The sequence below is a fragment of the Podarcis filfolensis genome (genome assembly GCF_964270895.1).
Source record: "Podarcis filfolensis genome assembly, chromosome: 17".
Taxonomy (NCBI): domain Eukaryota; kingdom Metazoa; phylum Chordata; class Lepidosauria; order Squamata; family Lacertidae; genus Podarcis; species Podarcis filfolensis.
In genome coordinates this window covers 30,857,428-30,878,804 of record NC_139621.1, presented here as the reverse complement: position 1 = coordinate 30,878,804, position 21,377 = coordinate 30,857,428, and the positions used below count along the sequence as shown (strand labels likewise).

Here is a 21,377-nt window from a genome sequence, read left to right as displayed (position 1 = left end):
CCGTCCCCTCATGCTTCACACATAACTGTTGACCAGCCTCTCCTGCTATCTAGCCTGTATTCCCAACAAATAAGAGTATTTATAAGGAATACTTTTTTCTTTCCTTTTTTGCAATTTTAAGTAGTGTGGATTTTTTATCTGTCTGTATTGCAGTCCACAATTCTCCTTCTACAAGTGTCTTTGCTGCTGTTTCATGATAAGGTTGCCTCTGATATGTTAAGCAGACAAGATGGAGGGATGGTGATAATAATGAGGGCACTGAATGTTTTTTATATGAAAATAAAATTAACACCTTTGGTCAGTTTGGTACTTGGGGTTAATACTGGCTCTTCTTTGATCCACCTGTATCGAAAAACCATTTGGAAGGGTAAGGTGAAGTTAGGGGACGGATATAAGTTCCAAAATGGTGTGTGTGTGTGTGTGTGTGTGTGTGTGTGTGTTGGCTTCCACATTCTTGCTAGCTGGAACCATTGCAAGAAGATGGACACCAGTACACTGTCATTCATGCTTCGGTCATGTCAAGATCATAAACTACTCAAGTGCTCAGTGTGGGGCTCCCTTTGAAAGTGGTCTAATACATGGGAAGGCAAACTAGGGGCCGGATCTGGCCCAGCTGCCTTCTAAATCTGGCCCGTGGACGGTTTGGGAATCAGCGTGTTTTTACATGAGTAGAATGTGTCCTTTTATTTAAAATGCATCTCTGGGTTATTTGTGGGGCATAGGAATTCGTTCATTTCCCCCCAAAAAAATATAGTTCGGCCCCCCACAAGGTCTGAGGGGCAGTGGACCGGCCCCCAGCTGAAAAAGTTTGCTGACCCCTGGTCTAATAGATCCATCTATTACAAAAACTACTACTCATCAAACAGGCATGGCTCGAGATGAACGTTGCATGTGTTTTGATATTAGCACCAGTTATACCAGTATGATTCCAGGACCAATCCAAGGTTCTAATTTTGTCCTCTTGAAGCCCTCTGTGTCCTGAATATCCTGAGGAATGTCTTCCCCTCCCATATGCTCTCTCAGTCCCTGAGCCTCTGCTCCAAGTGCCATCTTTTTGAGAACTGAGATTGTTCAGAACCTTTTATTTGATTGTGGCTTGAGAGCAGTGGAATGCTTTCCTCCCAAGTGGTTCAGTTATGCGCCTCTTTACGTCTCTCTTTGGAGACATGTAAAAAGTCTGTTCCCTTGGCTTCCAAGAGTGAAGTGGACTATGTGTTTTTTTGACTGTCTCTTTCTGGCTTTGTTTTAAAAAGGTTTTATTTTGTTTTGAAAGGCACAAATGCCCTATAAATAGCTGAGAGCCTTTGATTAGCTGATGATGATTCAACATGCCAGCTGGTGGCATGGTTAGATATCTTGGTGTTTGTCAGCGGTTTTGCCCCTGTGGGGCATTGTAGAGGTAGATGGCAGGAGTTTAGTCCGGCTCAGGTCAAACGAATAAAAACCACAGCATTCAAGGAAGCATTCTTGGACCAATAGACTAGACTGCATCAGCTGATAGTACATGACCCCCTATTAAAAAAAAAAAAATCCCCTGTTGCACTTTTTGCTAGTCTCAGCATCAAATGGACTTAGTCTTGTCACCCAAAATTTCTCTTGTATTTTCTCTACTACTCTTGATTGCACAGGAGCCAGATTTGACAATATAGCTTTCCCCCAAGTTCTGTTAATTTTTTAATTTTAAAGTGTTTTATTTCATTGCAAATGACAGCGGACTAGCAAATTTGAATCTGCCCAATTAAAACCTCCCCAATTAATAAAATCCAAAGTTTTCTCGATGTATTTTGTTATGTTCTGCTTGCTTCTGTGGAATCAGTCATAGCAGCCACAGTGTAATAAAGATAATATTCAGAAATGAGCAGTTGGGTGCTGGCAAAGCGATGGATAGGTCAAAGGCAGTTTGATTTATGCCTTGACTGGCTGTCTCTGGTTGCTAATGGAAAGTCCCAATATGCTGATAAGCGATGCAGTACAGTTTAAATGCCTTCTCCCATGTGTCTTCGTATAGATAATTTCCAGTCTTGCATTTTAGAGCCACCTAGCTCTGGGAAGAGCTGGCAACAGCAGGCAAATGCTGGATGTGGCTGGATGAAAGCACGCAGCCAATGCAAGTCTTACTTCCTTCTGCATGAATTGCAATGAGGGAGCTCTGCAGTGGCAGCAAACAGTGTGTAAACCTCACCTTTTAGGTCCGCTTCTTTCTTGCGCCAGAGCCTTGCATCCTGTGCATTTTCTTTCTTTCTTTAATGCTGTTTTTATCCTGCCCGTCTTTGCTTAGGGAAAATCCACCAACCCTTACAAGGAGCAGACCTGGCGACCTATGAAAAAATGCAAGGGTTGGTTGATTTGCCTGTTAGTTATTGGGTAGTACAGTGGTATATTGTTATATGTAGACCGTCTTGCAATACAGAAGCAACTGTTTGTTAGAAGCACCTACCATTGCAGCATTATAAGGCGCTGTGGTCTAAACCACTGAGACTAGGGCTTGCCGATTGGAAGGTCGGCGGTTCGAAACCCTGCGACGGGGTGAGCTCCCGTTGCTTGGTTCTAGCTCCTGTCAACCTAGCAGTTCGAAAGCACACCAGTGCAAGTAGATAAATAGGTACCACTGTGGCGGGAAGGTAAATGGTGTTTCTGTGCGCTGCTCTGGTTTTGCCAGAAGCGGCTTAGTCATGCTGGCCACATGACCCGGAAAAACTGTCTGCAGTAAAGCGAGATGAGCGCCACAACCCCAGAGTCGTTCACGATTGGACTTAACTGTCAGGGGTCCTTTACCTTTACTTTTTTAAGCTATAGAGCAGATGAGAGAGGACAACCCGTGCTATGTCTGTGGCTCACTTAGACAACTGGCAGTGTGCTAATTCTAACCTCCCAAACCCTACACAACCTGTGCTGGATGTGCCATGTGGAATGCCTTGTTCAGGGAGCTGCTGTTCTGTGTTTCTTCCTTTTTTTCGGAAGAAAGAGCTGTTAGAGCCTTATGTGTCTTGGCACCCTTTACAATGGATCATGCTCTTTAGGGAAGTCTTGTCATGTTTAAGGGACTAGGTAGATGTTTCTGACCCACATCCATTCTATAATTATATTCAGTGCCCACTTACAGTGGTGACCAGTAAACCAGAACAGGTACGAGGAAAGGTTGAAGATGATGACATTACATCATGTAATTTCCTTGCTTAAAAATATCTGGAGAGGCACAGGTTAGCCACAGCCTTATGCTCCTATAACATCTAGTTGGGCTTTACTATTCACGTTTTATTTGTATTCCCTTTCCCTTTTAATTTGTACTTCTTCCTTTCTCACACAGGTCCCAAATTTCATCAATTCCACTCTGCCACCTCACGAACGCATCACGGCTCAGGAGATTGACAACTACTTCCGCCAGGAGCTCATCTACAAGCGGAATGAGAGGATGGGCAAGAGAGTTAAAGATCTACTGGAGGAGTATCCAGACAAAAGTTTCTTCTTTGCATTTGGAGCAGGTACGTTTTGCTTGCTGTTGTTTTTAAAGGTCAAATGGCAGCCACATTGGCCTGGCTTGTTCTTCTTGATCAGGCATAGGCAAACTTGGCCCTCCAGATGTTTTGAGACTACAATTCCCATCATCCCTGACCACTGGTCCTGTTAGCTAGGGATGATGGGAGTTGTAGTCCCAAAACATCTGGAGGGCCAAGTTTGCCTATGCCTGTTCTTGATGCTGCTCAGACACAATATTTTTGTAACACTATGTGCTGAATCATTGGGGCTTCCATCCAGAATGGCAGTCCTTTCTAGCTACAGGAGATGAATTACATATCTCAAATTTCAGCAAAAGCACACCCTTACCATCTAGACCTGTGGATTTGTCTAACTGTAGAAAAGAAAGCAGGCATGGGGAACTGGAATCATAGAATTGTAGAGTTGGAAGGGACCAGGAGAGTAATCTAGGATATTTTGCCCAACATGGGGCTTGAATGCTCTACAGACTGAGCTACTCTCAAGCACAAGGTGTCATTGTAAGGCTGAGTGAATGGCAGTAGCGTCACTAAGTGTCAACAGTTTCAAGAAATGCTTTTATTGTTAGAGAAATATTGTTAGAGGATGTATACATGGAAAAACCAATTTAAAAACATTTTTAAAAAAATGCTTTTAGACTGTGTTCTTAGAACAAGGTTCTTAGAACTCTAGGAGGCAGGGGGAATCATAATCAGCACCTAAGCGCTGAATAATTACATCTGTGTCTGCTTTAAGAGTAAATTATTTCCCACTGGTGTGACTCACCTTAAGAATCAAAAGTTATTGGATTGTTTATAGTTTTGGAGTTGTTCTATGTTATTTTAAACATCAAATTAACCAATTAGTTAATTAACCTTTGCAACACCATTGTTATACATAATAGACATATGCCCCTGGTTCTTGTAACTGCAAATTATAAATAATCCTCACTTAGGTAAGGGAAGAGAGAATACAAGGAAACATGCCTTGTTCGTTCTGTTTCTACAAAATTTATTTGTTTTCCGAAAAAAGATAAATTTTAACAAAGAATTGGCAACAACGAAACAACACAAGTAGTGAACTACTAACAAAAAATGAAGATCTAAACTCTTTACAGATGGAGAAAGGGTTTTACTATCTGACAGAAAGTGTCTAATATATTTTGTCCTTACCCACATACCCACAAGTGCTGGTCTGATGGGGAGATTATAAAGATGTGATTTTGGGGATCTACTGGGTAGAGACTATACTTGTTCCCTGTTTCTGGTGACTTCAGCCATCAAGAAGCAAATCTTTTCTTTTTGCATAGCACCATCCACTGTTTACTTGTACCAAAAACGTACCCCTCTTCTGGATGTTGGAAATACAACTATTCTGTTCTTTTGGCTAACTGTGTGCTTCAAATCTGGAAGTCATTGCTTCGTATCCAGCTTTTTCTTCTGATGCAAATGGACTAAGACAAGACATTTCTCCCTTCTTCGCAGTGTACGGAACCATTATTTTCCATGTAGCTGTCTAGCCATTTCTGCGGCTTGCTATTTATAAACCATCTAATAGTTGTTCAAATCTTTTCCAGTCCGGAAAAGAGTATTAAATAAATGTGTGGAGAACTTTAAAATGATTTGTTCTTGTTTTTGTTTTGTTTTTTCTTTCTTTTTTCTTGCTGCCATGATTATAATGCCTTTGATAGCTTTTCGTTCCCTGTTTGGTGTTGAATCTCTATCGTGTGTGCAAATTACCAGATGCCAAGATGAGTCAACTCAACGATTTATTACACTTGTATGTGGCTTAGTGGATATCTTGCATGTCTAGTATTCTGACTGCCAACTTGTTCTCGCTATGTGAAGTTTCCATGAGAAGCTTTTCTAATTCCACAGTACCAGCAAAATGCATGTGGGTGTTACTCTGTTTTTAGTGAATGTCCTGAAGGGTCCAGTAAGATTTTAGCATGATCCATGAATGATGATGATGATGATTATTAGTGGTGGTGGCAGTAGTAGTAGTAGTAGTAAATGGTATCTGATTAATCCTTCAAGCAGCCTTTCTCAACCTGTGGGTCCCCAGATGTTGTTGAACTACAACTCCCATCACCCCTAGCTAGCAAGGCCAGAGCTGAGGGATGATGGCAGTTGTAGTCCAACAACATCTGGGGACCCACAGGTTGAGAACCGCTGTGAGGCTCATCTAGTTCTTCAGGGGCTTGTTACTGCATTTCTGACCCATAGGGACTTCCTTGCTCCTCTTCAAACCAGCAGATCTCCTGGAGGCCTTATTGCTCCTATTCTCATTAGAACGAATGATTATGGCACCTATCTTGTGAAGAATGCTACCCCTCATAAAACCTCCAGGCAGGGGCAAAAGTAGACTTTATTTCACCTGGGTCGAAGACCCAGTTTAGCACCCCTCCACATGCATTAGCGTACACACACACACAGAGGGAGGCTGGGCGCCTCAGTGGTGCCCCTCTGGACGCTTCCCCCTGGCTAGCCCCCCAACCCCATAGCTATGGCTCTGCCTCCAGTCATTCTTGTACATTTTTGGTAGCGGGGGAAGTGTTTTTATTCATTTGAAAAGCAAGGCAAGAAATTGATTTCAGTTTGATTTAAATATATATTTGGTTTTAAACGTTTTTGTTTATAACCTTAAGTGGTCTTCATTCTTGATGGCATTATATGTTGCTTCAGGTATTTTACAGAGACATGATAAACAAGCATTGCATTTATTTACAGTGGTACCTCAGGTTACATACGCTTCAGGTTACAGACTCTGCTAACCCAGAAATATTGCTTCAGGTTAAGAACTTTGCTTCAGGATGAGAACAGAAATCATGCTCCGGCGGCGCAGCAGCAGTGGGAGGCCCCATTAGCTAAAGTGGTGCTTCAGGTTAAGAACAGTTTCATGTTAAGTATGGACCTCTGGAATGAATTAAGTACTTAACCCGAGGTACCACTGTATTTTTAAAACAACCACTAAAGGCCTAGAAGGCCAAGACTTGCAGGATCGAGGCAGTTGGTTTAACCGTATTACTGACATTAAGGCCTAAGAAGGCATGGTGCTATGCTAAGAGCATCAACTAAAGTGCTGTGATTGCAGGAGGTTTTGTTTGTTATTTTGGTTGGGAAATGTTTACATGCCAGGGAGATTCAGAATATTACATTTGCTTATTTTTTACGTAATTGCTATTGGTTTGTGTACACTGTATTTATTACAAACCTGTGTTACTTTACATGGGTAGGCATTTCCTTTTGTTTATTAAAGTTTGCTTTGTAATGGTCTGATGACTGGAGACAAATAAACTAACCTGAATCTAATTGTTAACAGGTGCTGCAGGGTGTTCCAGTTTTCATCAGGTTAAGTGGGGGTGGGTTATTAACGGTGTAAAAAAATAAAAATGCCACAGCATCCAAAGTACCATATTTATCATCACATCTAGCTTGGCCCTGAGCAACGAAGCTTTGGGTGGGTTTTACATAGAGGGTTGCTCCATGTCTCCGAGATGAATTTATAGATGCTGATGAATCTCACTGTTCATCTTCTGATTCTCCTTTCTCACATTTCCCTTCCCTTATCTGTGCTCATTTTCTTTCTGGATCCTTCTCTCTCTTTCTCTTTTTTTTTACATAGCGATCGTATGCATGTGTGTAATCAAAAGTAAGACACAGTGGAGCGTACTTCAGTCCCTGGTAAATGTGCGTAGGATTCAGTTGCTAGAGGAAAATTTCCTAGGGGCTAATTCTCTTGCTGCAGAATAATTACAGGAAAGGATATTGTTTAATTAAGCAATTAATTTGAAGAAGGTAGGAAGGAACCACTTCCCCAGTAATTTAAAGGTCTTAGTTGCATGCTATCTTTTTATGGTGGCTGTCATAACTGATGCTGTTGTATGAGCAGCAAGTATAGGACTTGTTTCTGGGTGCAATTCAAAGTGCTGGTATCAAAAGGTTGTATGGTTTGGGCCTAGGAATGTGGAATGTGGGACAGGGCCTTTTTGGTCATGGCACCTAAATTCTATAGCTAATTACCTTGACTGGGCAGAGTTCCTCTTCACCTAGCCTTTTAGCTGATTTAAGGCCCCATCCCGCTGCTGTTTTTAGTTGGTTGTGGGTTTGAGGTCTTGGCTTGCTTTTATAAATTCTATTGTATTACGTTTTAAGTTCTGATTAGGAGTTGCCACATGGGGCCAACAAGCAGGATACATGTATCAGTCTCCCCAGTGCTGTGTGAACTGGCCTTGTGCATCCAGTTCGAGGACATACCTGGACTGTGAACTGCAAAACGTTGCATCAGAATCAATCATCGGTGAAGTCAGGCTTAAAACTGATTAGATTGAGTGTGCTGTGCCAGTTTGCATATTGCTGTGTTCTTCAGGACTCTAGTGAGGAACCTCAAAGGAAACACAGTCCAAATTCACCAACTTTCCCCAGAATATGCAGTGCATTGGTTTTCAACCAGTGTGCCGTGGTACCCTGGGGTGCCTCAAATGATGGTCTGGGGTGCCGTGGGCAACACTGACCTCTGTCCCTCTTTCCTTCCCTTCCTCTGATACCTACTTGCATCTCTGCCTCCCAAAGGCTTGCACAGCTGTTTGTTGCAGCAGCCCTGGCTACAAGCTCTGCAGGCGAATGGTGCCTCTGGGGCTGGCCAGGGGGAGCTGGTTGCCAGGAGCTGAGGAGTAGGCAAGCAAGCAGGCGATGGAGCCCTGCCAGTCAGCCCACCAGCCCTTGAGGTATGACTGTAGTTGGTCAAGGGAGCCGTGGACTCAAAAAGGTTGAAAACCTCCGATGTAGTGCATAGGAAAGTTGTGCCACTTCCATCATGACCGAGTGGCGTGGAATAAGAGCTGGTCCATCTGCACAGACAGCAGAGTAAAGTGGTAAAACGAATGGACTGCAGGTAGGAGAAGCTCTTTCTGAACATGCTTGCTTCCCTCTATGAGAAATACCAAACCAACAAACAAAAACAAGCATGAGAGAGGTCCTACCTCAGTTCATTTCCTCCAGGGAATTTTCAAAAATGTAACACATGCCCCCCCCCATCTAAAACTTGAAGTAAGACTTCCATTTTACACTGTTAAAACACAACCCCCGCCCTAGTATGTAACCAGGAGGAATGACAGTCTTAACTCCCGCCATCAATAGTATATACAGTCATATCTTGGGTTACAGGCGCTTCAGGTTGCGTTTTTTCAGGTTGCGGACTGCCGAAACCCAGAAGTACCGGAATGGATTACTTCCGGGTTTCGGCAGAAGCGCTAAATCGCGCTTTGTGCATGCGCAGATGCGCCGAATTGCAACCCGTGCGTGTGCAGACGCACTGCTGCGGGTTGCGGCTGCTGCAGGTTGCGAATGTGCATCCCGCACGGATCACGTTCGCAACCCGAGCGTCCACTGTACTGTGGTACCTTGGGTTACAAACGCTTTGGGTTACAAACGCTAACCCGGAAGTAGTACGTCGGGTTAAGAACTTTACCTCAGGATGAGAGCAGAAATCGTGCGGCGGCAGTGGGAGACCCCATTAGCTAAATGGTACGAACAGTTTCAGGTTAAGAACGGACCTCCAGAACGAATTAAGTTCTTAACCAGAGGTACCACTGTATATACAAGCAGGAATGACAAGCCCAACTCAGCAGCTCTGTTTTGCTTAGCCATTTCTGAGAGGCAGCAACATGATAATGGTGGGATTGTTGCAGCGGCACCCCCCCCCCTTTCCCAAAAAGCAGGCTTATGCTTCATGGAGGCAGATAGTGCATTCAGAGCTCCAGAGTTCACGGAAAGGCCACTCAGCCTAGACTCCCACAAAGAGAAAAGTGCTGAGTCACAATTCACCTGACATCTCCAGAAAAAGCAACTTGCTAACAAGCTCCATCTGAGACTTTTTGGAAACCAAATCAAGCCAGGAGAGAAGGAAGTAGAAGATTAAATTAGAAATATGTTGTTGGGAGAGCCAGGGGCTCGATCTGCCCACTTTCCCCCCCCCCCGCAGGAGTTTCCCCACCTGCTTCCCTGCACAGCCCCCTGATTCTAAGGACATCTACACTTATTATGCTCCCCCCCAAAAAATATTTAAATCACATGGTCCTTCACCTGTGCCTTTGCTTCTTTAAGCCACTTCCTCTTAATCTAGTGAATGGCAACAGAGAAGGTCTGCTGAAATTCATATTTTTTGTGCTTTAGGCGACTGGGATTGCAAAGAGGAAAGAGCCTCCCTAGTTTTTCACATAAAACAGAGAGAATGTCTAAGGGAAGCAAGAAATTGCGCTGTTCTCCTGGTTTCATCCCTGTGCCCACTAGAGTGGTAAAGGCAGTGCTCCCCCCTAAAAAAAAACATTTAGGGGTACTCTCATTTTGACTCAAGAAAACCACCCTTTTATTGTTCAGAACAGGAAAAATAAATACAGTAAATGGACAAAAGTACAAAATTCACAAAATGTTTAGGGGCATGCATCCCCCTGCATCCCCACTGATAAAAGCACTGGGTAAAGGTAAAGGACCCCATGACGGTTAAAGGTAAAGGTACCCCTGCCCGTACGGGCCAGTCTTGACGGACTCTAGGGTTGTGCGCTCATCTCACTCTAGAGGCCGGGAGCCGGCACTGTCCGAAGACACTTCCGGGTCACGTGGCCAGTGTGATGAAGCTGCTCTGGCGAGCCAGCGCAGCACACGGAATGCTGTTTACCTTCCCGCTGGTAAGCGGTCCCTATTTATCTACTTGCACCCGGGGGTGCTTTCGAACTGCTAGGTTGGCAGGCGCTGGGACCAAGCGACGGGAGCGCACCCCACCGTGGGGATTCGAACCGCCGACCTTTCGATCGGCAAGTCCTAGGCGCTGAGGCTTTTACCCACAGCGCCACCCGCGTCCCATGACGGTTAGGTCCAGTCAAAGCCAACTATGGGGTTGTGGCGCTTATCTCGCTTTTAGGCCGAGGGAGCTGGCGTTTGTCCACAGACAGCTTTCCGGGTCATGTGGCCAGCATGACTAAACCGCTTCTGGTGCAACGGGACACTGTGACAGAAACCAGAGCACATGGAAATGCTGTTTACCTTCCCGCCAGAGCGGTACCTATTTATCTACTTTCTCTGGCGAGCTTTTGAACTGCAAGGTTGGCAGGAGCTGGGGCAGAGCAATGGGAGCTCGCTCCGTCGCGGGGATTCGAACTGCCAACCTTCTGATAGGCAAGCCCAAGAGGCTCAGTGGTTTAGACCAGTGTTCCCCAACCTTGGGCCTCCAGCTGTTTTTGGACTACAACTCCCATCATCCCTCGCTAGCAAGACCAGTGGTCAAGGATGATGGGAATTGTAGTCCAAAAACAGCTGGAGGCCCAAGGTTGGGGAACACTGGTTTAGACCACAATGCCACCCGCATCCCACCAGAGTAAAGAGATCTCAAGCAGCATTGATTTCCTTCTTCTCCCAATATTCAAGTAGTGATGACATCCTCCATAACTCCTTTCCTTCAGGATACACCAAGAATCCTTGACAAAGTCTGCACTGCAGCTGACAGGTGGTGGTGGACAGGGAGTCCTGCAACTGCAACATTAGACAGGAAAACACAGCCTTAGCCCTGAGCTCCACAAATGCTTGCGTCTCAAGGAGAGTGGCTGTACTGCACAGAGCAGATGCTTCTGTCAAGGCCTCTGGTGCTGTTAACATGCCTTTGTGCCTTTGGTTTTCTGTGAACTCATAGGTAGAAACTAATGGTGCTGAACTTGCAACCCATGCCCTGTCCGAAATCTAGCCTTTATTTCTCCTCTCTCTTTTAATAAGCTGCTGACTAGGGACAAACTGTTCTTAAAATATATATTTTTTGGGGGGTGGGTGGAAGAACAGCTGTGCAGTGTTCCAAGGAGCACAAAGAGGTGGAACAAAAAACATGCCTTCGCTTAGCGTCTAAGCATCTATTTACAGTTGATAGATTTAAAATATTTATACTCTGCCCTTGACAGCAGGCATCCTAGGCAGCTAACCGTAAATGAAAACTAATATATCCTGTTCAGTTTTCTAGCCAGCCAGCAACATCTTCTTTCAATATACTCCATTCCATCCCTTCATTTCTCCCCTTCCCCAAACACTGAGCGTGCTCAGTTCTCAATTTTAAATCCCCTTTAATACTCCTGCCTAAATATTTCTAGTACTTCTGATAACTTTTGGGTTCCCCATCTTTTATTAGGATGGTGATCTGTTGGCTGCTGAAGGAATGGCACACGGAGTTGGGTTTGCTATTTTGTGTGTGTGTGTGTGTGTGGCAGCACATGCTCAATGTCCACACAGTTTGCTTACTAGGTACAGCAATGGAAATGCTCAGACGATAGTGGGGTTGGGAAATTCTGTGGAAATTTTCAATTAGAGGTAGTATAACTAAGTCATCATCACTTAAATGATTAGCATTTACCATATTTTTCGCTCTATAAGACGCACCCGGCCACAAGACGCAACTAGTTTTTGGAGGAGGAAAACAAGAAAAAAAATATTCTGAATCTCAGAAGCTAGAGCAGCAAGAGGGATCACTGCGCAGTGAAAGCAGCAATCCCTCTTGCTGTTCTGGCTTCTGTGATAGCTGCGCAGCCTGCATTCGCTCCATAAGGAGGGGAAAAGTGAGTCTTATAGAGCAAAAAATACGGTATATAATGTTTTAGTGTTCGAACTTGTAAAGGTTACAACAGCCTCATAAATTAAGTCAGTCTTATCCAAGCATTGCAGAAGTAGGGGTGGGGACTGACAGGGATTGGCTTATTTAAGGTGACCTCCTAGGTTTATGGTGCAAGTGTGATTTCCTGATTTAGAGTTCAGTTTCTTTAATCATTGCGCTGTACCAGCTACTAGATAACTTGCTATCAAATGAGCAGATTACATTGTTTGTACTAATAATACTTTGCTTAAAAGCTGATCATAGGACCATGGAGTTGCAGGGGACCCCAAGGGATGCAGCAAATGTATTTTTACACCTATAGGACAGCATTACATTGTTAAATTCAGCCATGAGTAATGAGGCTAGAGAACATAATCCATCCTCTCATGGGGACACCAGTCACTCATCTAGCACATACCTCCCGATCATTCAGTTATTGGATTGTTTATTAAAAAGTCTCCTGTGATGCTGCTGTTGTTTAACATGGGTAATACTATTTGCTACCCTTCATTATGTTACCTCTTTGTGACAGTGATAATAAATCAGCATAGTAGGAAAACCAATTCTTTGGTATTGACTTTAAAGAGTTATTTCTACCGCTAAGCAGAGGCAAACAAAGACTTGTCGCCAAATGCGTGCTTAACAGGGAGCCTGCAGACATTCACAGTTATCCTAATGAGGATGAATTTTTTTTAATGCAGCTTTAAGGTTCAGTCTCCATATGGGACAGCTGCATATTCTTGCATTGCATGGGCTTGGACTAGATAAGGGGTCAGCAAACTTTTTCAGCAGGGAGCCGGTCCACTGTCCCTCAGACCTTGTGGGGGGCCGGACTATATTTTGAAAAAATAATAACGAACGAATTCCTATGCCCCACAAATAACCAAGAGATGCATTTTAAATAAAAGCACACATTCTACTCAGGTAAAAACACACTGATTCCCGGACCATCCGCAGGCCAGATTTAGAAGGCGATTGGGCCGGATTCGGCCCCTAGTTTGCCTACCCGTGGACTAGACACTAGGTCCTCAGAGTCCTTTCCAACTCCACAATTCTATGATAATTTACAATTTTGCCTTGGGGACACGTCAGCCAAAATTCCAAACCTCCTTGGAGCTAAATAGGTCTGGATCTAGTCATTGAGAAATCTAGGTGCGTGGTCTTCTTCTGAAGAAAAGTGGATTTGTAATGACCAAGTATAGTTTCTTGCAACTGGCAGTTGTGTGATTTGTTTTGTTTGTGACTAATAGCTGCTGTAGTGGATCAAGGCTCTGAAGGGAGCGGCATCTAACTGACATAGTCCTGATTGATCTCATAACTCCTCCTGGTTGTTTGTTTTTGCTTGGTAATTGTGCAGCTGATAACTTGCCTGCCTATACATCCTGTCTAACTTGACCCAGAATGTAATAATCAATAGTGTGCCACTAGCAGGGCTGAAAGTGTGTATTAAAAAGAAGAAGCTGGCATGTTGGATGGATTCCTTCCCCTCCCTGCTTGCCCCCTAGAGTAGAAAGTCCCCCACAGCACTGATTCCCTCCATCCGCTGCGTTCAAATAGTGACATCATCCCAAGGATGGGAGTGTGGATGGAATCCAAGCTACAGCTGACAAGGGCATTGAGAATCCTGGAAGTATCATCATTGTTCAGGGAGCACAGTCCACATTCCTAAGCTCTTGAGTGGCTTAGGGAAAAGCAGAAGGCATTACCATGGAAAACAAATACTGTACTAAAGTGAGTTATCCCACAGTTGAAGTGAAGATGCCTCTCCGGTTGTTTTTGGGTCTAGTTAAGGATATCTACATATAAAACTATTCTAGGGTGCAGAAGTCATATGCTTCCAGTTTAAATCCTGAAGAGAAACAGCTCTGGGTAGCAAATGTTTGGAGAACCATGATTTTTAAAATATAAGCTGTGAAACAGCCCCAAATACACCGATATGCTGGCTTCTTTTAAAACACCAACTTTTTAGCGTGAAGAAGAAATTTTGTCAGCAAACTCCCCCCCCCCACCTTTGGACTTTGGAAATCGATCCATTGTCAAGTCTTAAAAGCGCAAATCAGACCCCCCCTCTGTGTGTGTGTGTGTGTGTGTGTGTGTGTGTGTGTGTGTAAAAGAGAACCATGAAACCATAGTGTTTATTTGAACAGAGATGACCAATCTCACTCCATTTCTGTCTGGATTAGAAGTTTGTGTCTTACTTTTTTGGTACAGTGTCTGGCAGAGCTCATACACGCAGGAAGCTTCTCCCCCCCCCCTTTTTTTTTTTGAGTTTGAACAGAAGAATAGAGATTCATGGCTGCCTACCCGCTGCCAGAGTAAATTGACCTCTCAAATCCATCACTTCACCTACATGGGGATAATGGAGAGCTGAGTACAAAAAGAGGAGGAGGGGGGCTTTCTGATGGGACAAGAGCTCAGGGCTTTTCTCTTTGGGGGCATTCAAGTGTGTTAGGCCAAAATAGAAAACAGGTGAAAGAGGCCTACGCTCCCTATCATGCCTCTGTGTGCAGAGCCCCCCATCAAGAAGGACTGTTTGATCTTACACTTTGGGAGGGTGAATCCCCCCTCACTCATAGTTGTTTGTGGCTTCTTCTTTTTCTTTAAATAATTCAAAAAATAGTGTGAGGATGGATTTCTTAATTTTTAAAATTCAACATAGAAATTGTTCTGTGACTGCTGGAGGACTGGGGCTGTTGCCTGTGCTTTGGGAACAGAAGCAAAGTATTAATGCATCTCTTATTTGCTAGACTTGGGGAAAAAAGGAGGTGAACACTCCAGCCATACAAAGAGAAGGTCCTTGCCCCAGTTTAATTTTATTGTCTTATTCTGGGGGCGGAGAAAGATGGGTTACTGCAAGAGGGTATAATCCTTCGGGTGTATAGTTTGTCAAGTACTGGCACATTGTTGAGTGGAGAAATAATGAAAAATCTCATTATATGCATTTTAAGAACCCCTGGGTCAGGGAGGGGGGCGGGAATCCTTTGCACACGTGCGTTTTTTTGTGCCTGCTTCATTTTCCACTTTGTACTTTTAGTCCTACATTTTCCCACAATTGTTGAGAATGTTTCTCTTTGATCTTGAGGCCCGATCAGTTACTCCTTCTTATTGGGGGGAATGACCCCCTCTTTTTAATGACTTCCTTCTCAAAGGGACAATGCTATTTAGCTTAAAAGGTGTTTAATGCAGCATGGTCCTGTGTATCCTTACTCAGAAGCAAGTCCCGCTGCACTGCATGAGATTTTATTCCGTGTAAGTGTGCATACGATAACAGACTTAACTATGCTATCAAATAATCCTGTGGCAATTTAAAGACAAAGAGGTAACTCCATACTGATGAATTTGTGGGCCTCTTTACATTAAACTATTTGTATAGCGGTTCTTTCCCCCCCCCCCCAACAAATATAATCAAGAAGTATGCCAAAGATGCTTTCTTTTTATTCTCTTTTAAGATAGATGACTAATGCAATTTTGCAACCTCAATAATTTATCTGTAACTTGGAAAACTTGTGATTCCATTCTCCTGTGCAGTTTGGTTTGATCTACTGCATTGTGTACTCCTAAGGTCAATAAGACAGGTGTTTATCTAGATTCTTCATTGGTACTAATCTGAACTGTATGCAATTTTGTTATTTGGCAGCAGAGTTTAATACTCTTCTTCCTTGGCTATAGGTCATTTCATGGGCAACAATACAGTGATCGATGTTTTGAGGAGAAAAGGATATGAAGTTGACCATACCCCTGCTGGAGATGCCACCAACAGGTAACAAACATGTCTTCAGTCTTTATCTTTGTGGGATTAATTATATCCTGGTTGCAGGGCACATGATGCAACCATATTAATGAAGATAAGCAGGTTGGAATCTGGTCAGTGCTTGGGTTAAGGACACTGCCTTGAGCACTATGATGAAACAAAGACAGAATATAAATTTAGATACTAAATCAATCATAGGGACACGGGTGGCGCTGTGGATTAAACCACAGAGCCTAGGACTTGCCGATCGGAAGGTCGGCAGTTTGAATCCCCACGACAGGGTGAGCTCCCATTGCTCGGTCCCAGCTCCTGCCAACCCAGCAGTTCGAAAGCACGTCAAAGTGCAAGTAGATAAATAGGTACCGCTCTGGCGGGAAGGTAAACGCCGTTTCCGTGCACTGCTCTGATTCGCCAGAAGCGGCTTAGTCATGTTGGCCACATGACCTGGAAGCTGTATGCCGGCTCCCTTGGCCAATAAAGCAAGATGAGCGCTGCAGCCCCAGAGTCGGTCACGCCTGGACCTAATGGTCAGGGGTCCCTTTACCTTTACCTTTAAATCAATTATTTGATTAAAATATATAATCAGATGCCATTATTGTATATCCGGAATAAATTACGCAAATTTACGCATCTGTGGCACTCTGGTTTCTTCCATTTTCCTTAAAGGGCTGTTGAAATCACTTGATTGACATATACTTAGTTACTGGTAGCAGATTGTGCCACCTGTTCACTTGAAAATATGCTGTCTGAAGTGATAGGAATATTTTTCTGAGTTGATGTATCTGTGATGATTCATTCTCACACTGAAGTCATGACTTGGTGTTCCATTCATCAAGTCGGTATCACAGATGTGTGAGTTAGTCACAAGACACAAAGGTACAGGGGTGCCAATTTAAATAAAATAAGGGAGGGTTGCAAGTAAGCCCCGCCTTGCATAATGAATCACAAGATTTGAAGTGCTGCTCTTACATTATGTATTGGAGGGTGCCTCTAATATATGGATTTTTATAGGTCTGTATCTTCCAGATCTTGAGATTCTGTATAGTAGGGCTATCTGTCAGATTAAATGCTTAATTGAGTAATCACCACCCTCCAACAAATTTAATCGTTGTTTTTTTTTAAATAATGTATGATCAGACTCAGAAAGTAGATGCCTTGTTGAGATATTTGGGTGGAAGGGTTGAATATAGAATGAATGAATGAAATATTGGAGGAAATGTAGGTAACTTAAAATTCAGTCAGTGAGAACTACTACTCAGTGTGAGAAAAAGAGGTTGCCTTTTAATATTTTTTCCCCATTGTAAGTCACTAGGGCAGTTACCTTTAAAAATAACCGGTGTGCCCTTAACTTTTTTCAATTAAAACTTTGAACTAACTAAATAAAAACACTTGACGTTACTGATTTCTCTTTCAAAGTTTAATTGTAGATAAGAGCCGCTTCATTATATTTGCACCATCCCAAAGTGAACAGGAGCTTTTACTAGCTTAGAGGAGTGATTACATGTTCACTGACGTTTCCACAGAACAAAAGTGAATATTCCTTTTAACTTCTGCTACCTCTTTCTGCAAACTCTAATGGCTGAAGTGGCCCTGGCCTTTCTCCTCTGCCTCCTTATCTGCCTAGGACCCCAAACATTCTTCAGGGGTGAGTCACAGATCATTGACTCATCAGATCCAGTGGTGAAGACCACAAGCTAAGTGGTCAGTGAATTGTAAGCTAACACCACTCCTACTTATCCAAGCCTAGGGCTATTCCCTGCTTCATTTTCTTTTTTGGGAAAACAAATTCAGGGTCTTTCCTAAGTCCATCTGTGACCTCCTAGGAGGCTTTTGCATTCCGTCCCAAGTTTTTCAGTCTTTGATCGGTCTGTCTGAAACTTATTTTACATTCCTGTTCCTGAGTTCAGGTTCAGTGAGTACATTTGACTGAGAATTAAAGGATTCTTGTTTTACATCCCCCTCTCTTCTGTAAATGCATCTTAGCCTTGCGAGACAAAGAACCACCCTATATTTTGTCAGTATTTCCTTCCACTGTGCATTGTCCCAGTATGCATTTTAAAAGGATTGGGTGTGATGCCCCCTCCCTATTTCTGATTAGCTACCCTTTGACAATCTCAGATTACTTTCTGTACAGTCTAGATTTTGATATGATAGAATCATAGAATATTAGTGTTGGAAGCGACCCAAAGGTCATTTAGTTCAACGCCCTGCAATGCAGGAATCTCAGCTAAAGCATCCATGACAGATGGCCACCCAACCTCTCCTTAAAAACCTTCAAGGAAGGAGAGTCTACCACCTCTTGTGGGAGTCTGTTCCACTGCTCAACAGCTCTTATTGCCTGAAAGTTCTTCCTGATGTTTAGTCGGAATCTCCTTGTAACATTGGAGCAGCATTTTTTATATATGAGTTGGATTTTCTTCTGTATTAAAACTGGAGAGACATTTCACTATTGGAGCCCGAAGGGTTTACTTTTAGAAGGTAGCCAATTCTGTTGTGACTCTGGATCATTCTGTCACAGCCTCATTAACTATGAACCCCGAAATCAGGGACCGCCTCCAAACAGGTGCCAAAGTTTTGCAATGGTTTTGCAGCACAAATTCCACATTTTGCAGCTCCCCCCCCATACTGAGTAATTAATACATCAAACCATGGTTGGTAGTTAACATCCCAAACCCCGACGTTGTTACAATTGCAAAACTTTTTCACCTGTTTGGAGGGGATCCCAGATTTCAGCAACCTCCTTTGTGAATAGTTCTCCAGGATCACAAGAGGCTCCACTAGGTTTACACTTACTTCCTCCAGCACACTAACTCTTCTCTCAGCACACCATTTGAGATATATTAGAATAACTTCATAGGTTGGAGAAAGGCATGACAAAGGTCTGATTTTTCATTGCATGAAGTGCAGTTTGAAATGTTGTTCTCCAGAGCACTTTTATTATCTCAATGGATACTAATTTGGAAGAATCCTGTGTGGTAGGGAAGACTTGAGCAACAAATATGGAACTCAATGCTTAGGGGGCATTGCATTCTTGAGTGGAAAGTTGTAGTCTGGTCCTGAGAAATCCTTACCAGCTGCATAATCCAATCACTTCGGTTGAATTTAAGTGTTTTCCTGACTATATGGGGTGGGTGGGGATGGAACAACCACATTTATTTGTTATGCAGCCTGCTTTATTGTTAAGTGTCAAGCTTTCCTTTTTATACAGAGTTATAACTATTACCAAGCTATTAAGATTGAGCTTCTTTTTTAAAGAGCAGGTAGTTTGTCCTATTGTTGAAGTCTTGTTGGAATTTTCAGTGAGGCAAGATGTTTGCAACGATATACACTAGACTGAAAAATACTCCTAACCGTTCAGGTTTTTATCTCTCTCTTCATGTACCCAACCATCCTCCCTCAAATTCCTTTTTTTTTTTGTTTTGTTTTAACATAATTATTATTGAATCTTTCCATATTTCATTTTAATTCAATACACATATTCACAACATCTTATTTGCTCGAAGTGAGCTTTGACTTCCTTCTACCTCTCTTTCTGACATCCCTATAGCCTATAACATATATTTCGCATTCCTATAATCACCTTAAGAAATCACATTCTTCTTTATAAATCAACATCATGATTTCACATTACAAAACATTTCACGTTAATGCTACAAACGTTTTTAAATGAGTACAGTTTTCTTTCAAATAATAAATAAATTGCTCCAGTCCTTTTTCTTCTCCCTCAAATTCCTTTCAACAACATTTTATTTTTCTCTCTAGTGGGAAGCATCAGAAGGTGCTGTCTGCCCTCTCTTCATCTTCCCCGGAATACGCCTCCTACATCATCTCCCAGGAGCTCCACTCTCCCCAGCAACATCCGCAGAAAGAGGAGGAGGAAGAGGAGGAGCTGCTGCCTCATTTGCTTCTGCCAGAAAGCATTGACCTGCTGGACAAAGTGGACAGGAAATACAAAAAGAAGAAAAAGAAGCAGCAGAAGAAGCAGCGCTTGCGCCAGTTCAATGACCTCTGGGTACGCATCGAGGAAAGGTAATGAGCAGGTTGAGGTGGAGCATGATGCTCTTTGAGCAATTGAGACTAGGGATGCCAGCTTCCGCCCACTGGCAGTGGTTTCAACTGCTGCACAGCAGCAGAATTAACCAGGTGAGGCTTTTTATTATGACCAGAGGCGCTGTTTTGTGCTCCAGATTTGGGGACTGTCGTGCATCACATGTATGATGTCATACGTGTGACGTGCAACGCATGCGCATTGTCGGGAGGAGACCGAGTGGGGAGCCCAGCGTGGCATGGTTCAAACGCTGAGTGTGAGAGAGGAAGCCGCCCCGCTCTGGGCTCCCCTTTCGATCTCTTCCCTACGATATGATGGCGCATGTATGATGTCACACAAACGTGACGCAGGTGGTTGGGAGGAGACCGAGCATGTTGCACATATGATTTTGCACTTGGCCTCCCCTGCCCCCTCAACATTGATGGGTCCCAGCCCCCTGCCAGCAAATATTGAGGCGCCGAAGACCCCTCTGCCACAATGAGTTGGCGCACCAGATTATGACCTAAGTCATAATCTGTAGGGGTAGCCAACCTGGTGCCCTGGAGGTCTTGTTGGACTACATCTCCCATATTTCCTGAGTGTTGGCGATGCTGGCTGGGGCTGACAGAAATTGGCATCCAGCAACGGGAGGGCATCAAATTGGCTACGTCTTCTGCACTGCTTCGTCTTCATGATTGTGTATAGCTGGTGTAACGCAGTGTGTGTGACCTGTGAGGCAATAAGTCCCTGGTTCAAATCTAGTTGTAGGCCTGAACTACTTAAATGTGCCACTACCTCACAGTTCCTAAACGGGCAAGTTACGTTATTGAGGCAGAAGGGAAAATAAGGGACACTTCCACATCTACAAGAAACAACAAAAGGGAGCTCTTTAATACTGAAATTGAAAATATGATAATAAGCCGAAGATCATAAAAGCTTGGGGCAGTAAATACAGATATCCTGTGACAGGTAGATGTTAACAGAAATAAATCCAGGAAAACGAGTGTCTGGTTATCTTTCACAGGGGGTAAATAAGAATATAATCAGAAGCTCTCTATTGTTGTGGTTATAATGATTACTATTATTAGCAGCAGTAGCTGTCTGTCACTGTAGAAATATAAGGAACAAGGCAACTGCCCCCCTCCCACAACCCCTGTTTAACATCCTAGCACAAGTCAACCCTCTACACAAATTTCTGAAAATATAGGAAGAGATCCTTGACAGCTTATATTATAAACCGTCACTCTTTTGTGTTTGGGGCTGGGCCTTTAATAACCGGGAGCAATGAACAAAGAAGGGCAGAGCTGCCAATTTCATGCAGTTATGAAGTTGGTCTCACTGCGTTGCTTTTGGCCTGGGCTCTTATATGGTTTTTTCCTTTGCTGTCACTACTGCTCTACTGTTAAATTGCCAGCTGGCTCCTTTCCACTGGTGTGTGAATGTCCTGTGGGGGCTTTTAGATACAGAGGGGTAAGTGTTTTAAAGGGGTACTAATTGCTT

At 43.4% G+C, this 21,377-nt stretch overlaps 1 protein-coding gene across 5 annotated transcripts in view; it reads left to right on the top strand.

Annotated features, from left to right (window-relative positions):
• TRABD2A (TraB domain containing 2A) overlaps positions 1 to 21,377 on the top strand; it is a 73,151-nt gene that overhangs the window by 48,840 nt on the left and 2,934 nt on the right. For 4 of the 5 annotated variants that reach the window (XM_083593559.1, XM_083593560.1, XM_083593557.1 and 1 more), the window contains 3 exons: positions 3,308 to 3,482; positions 15,769 to 15,859; positions 19,613 to 19,879. In XM_083593559.1, coding sequence (XP_083449685.1) covers positions 3,308 to 3,482; positions 15,769 to 15,859; positions 19,613 to 19,879 — 533 coding nt within the window. The remainder of the gene's footprint in view (positions 1 to 3,307; positions 3,483 to 15,768; positions 15,860 to 19,612; positions 19,880 to 21,377) is intronic. The other variant, XM_083593561.1, reaches the window with a different exon arrangement.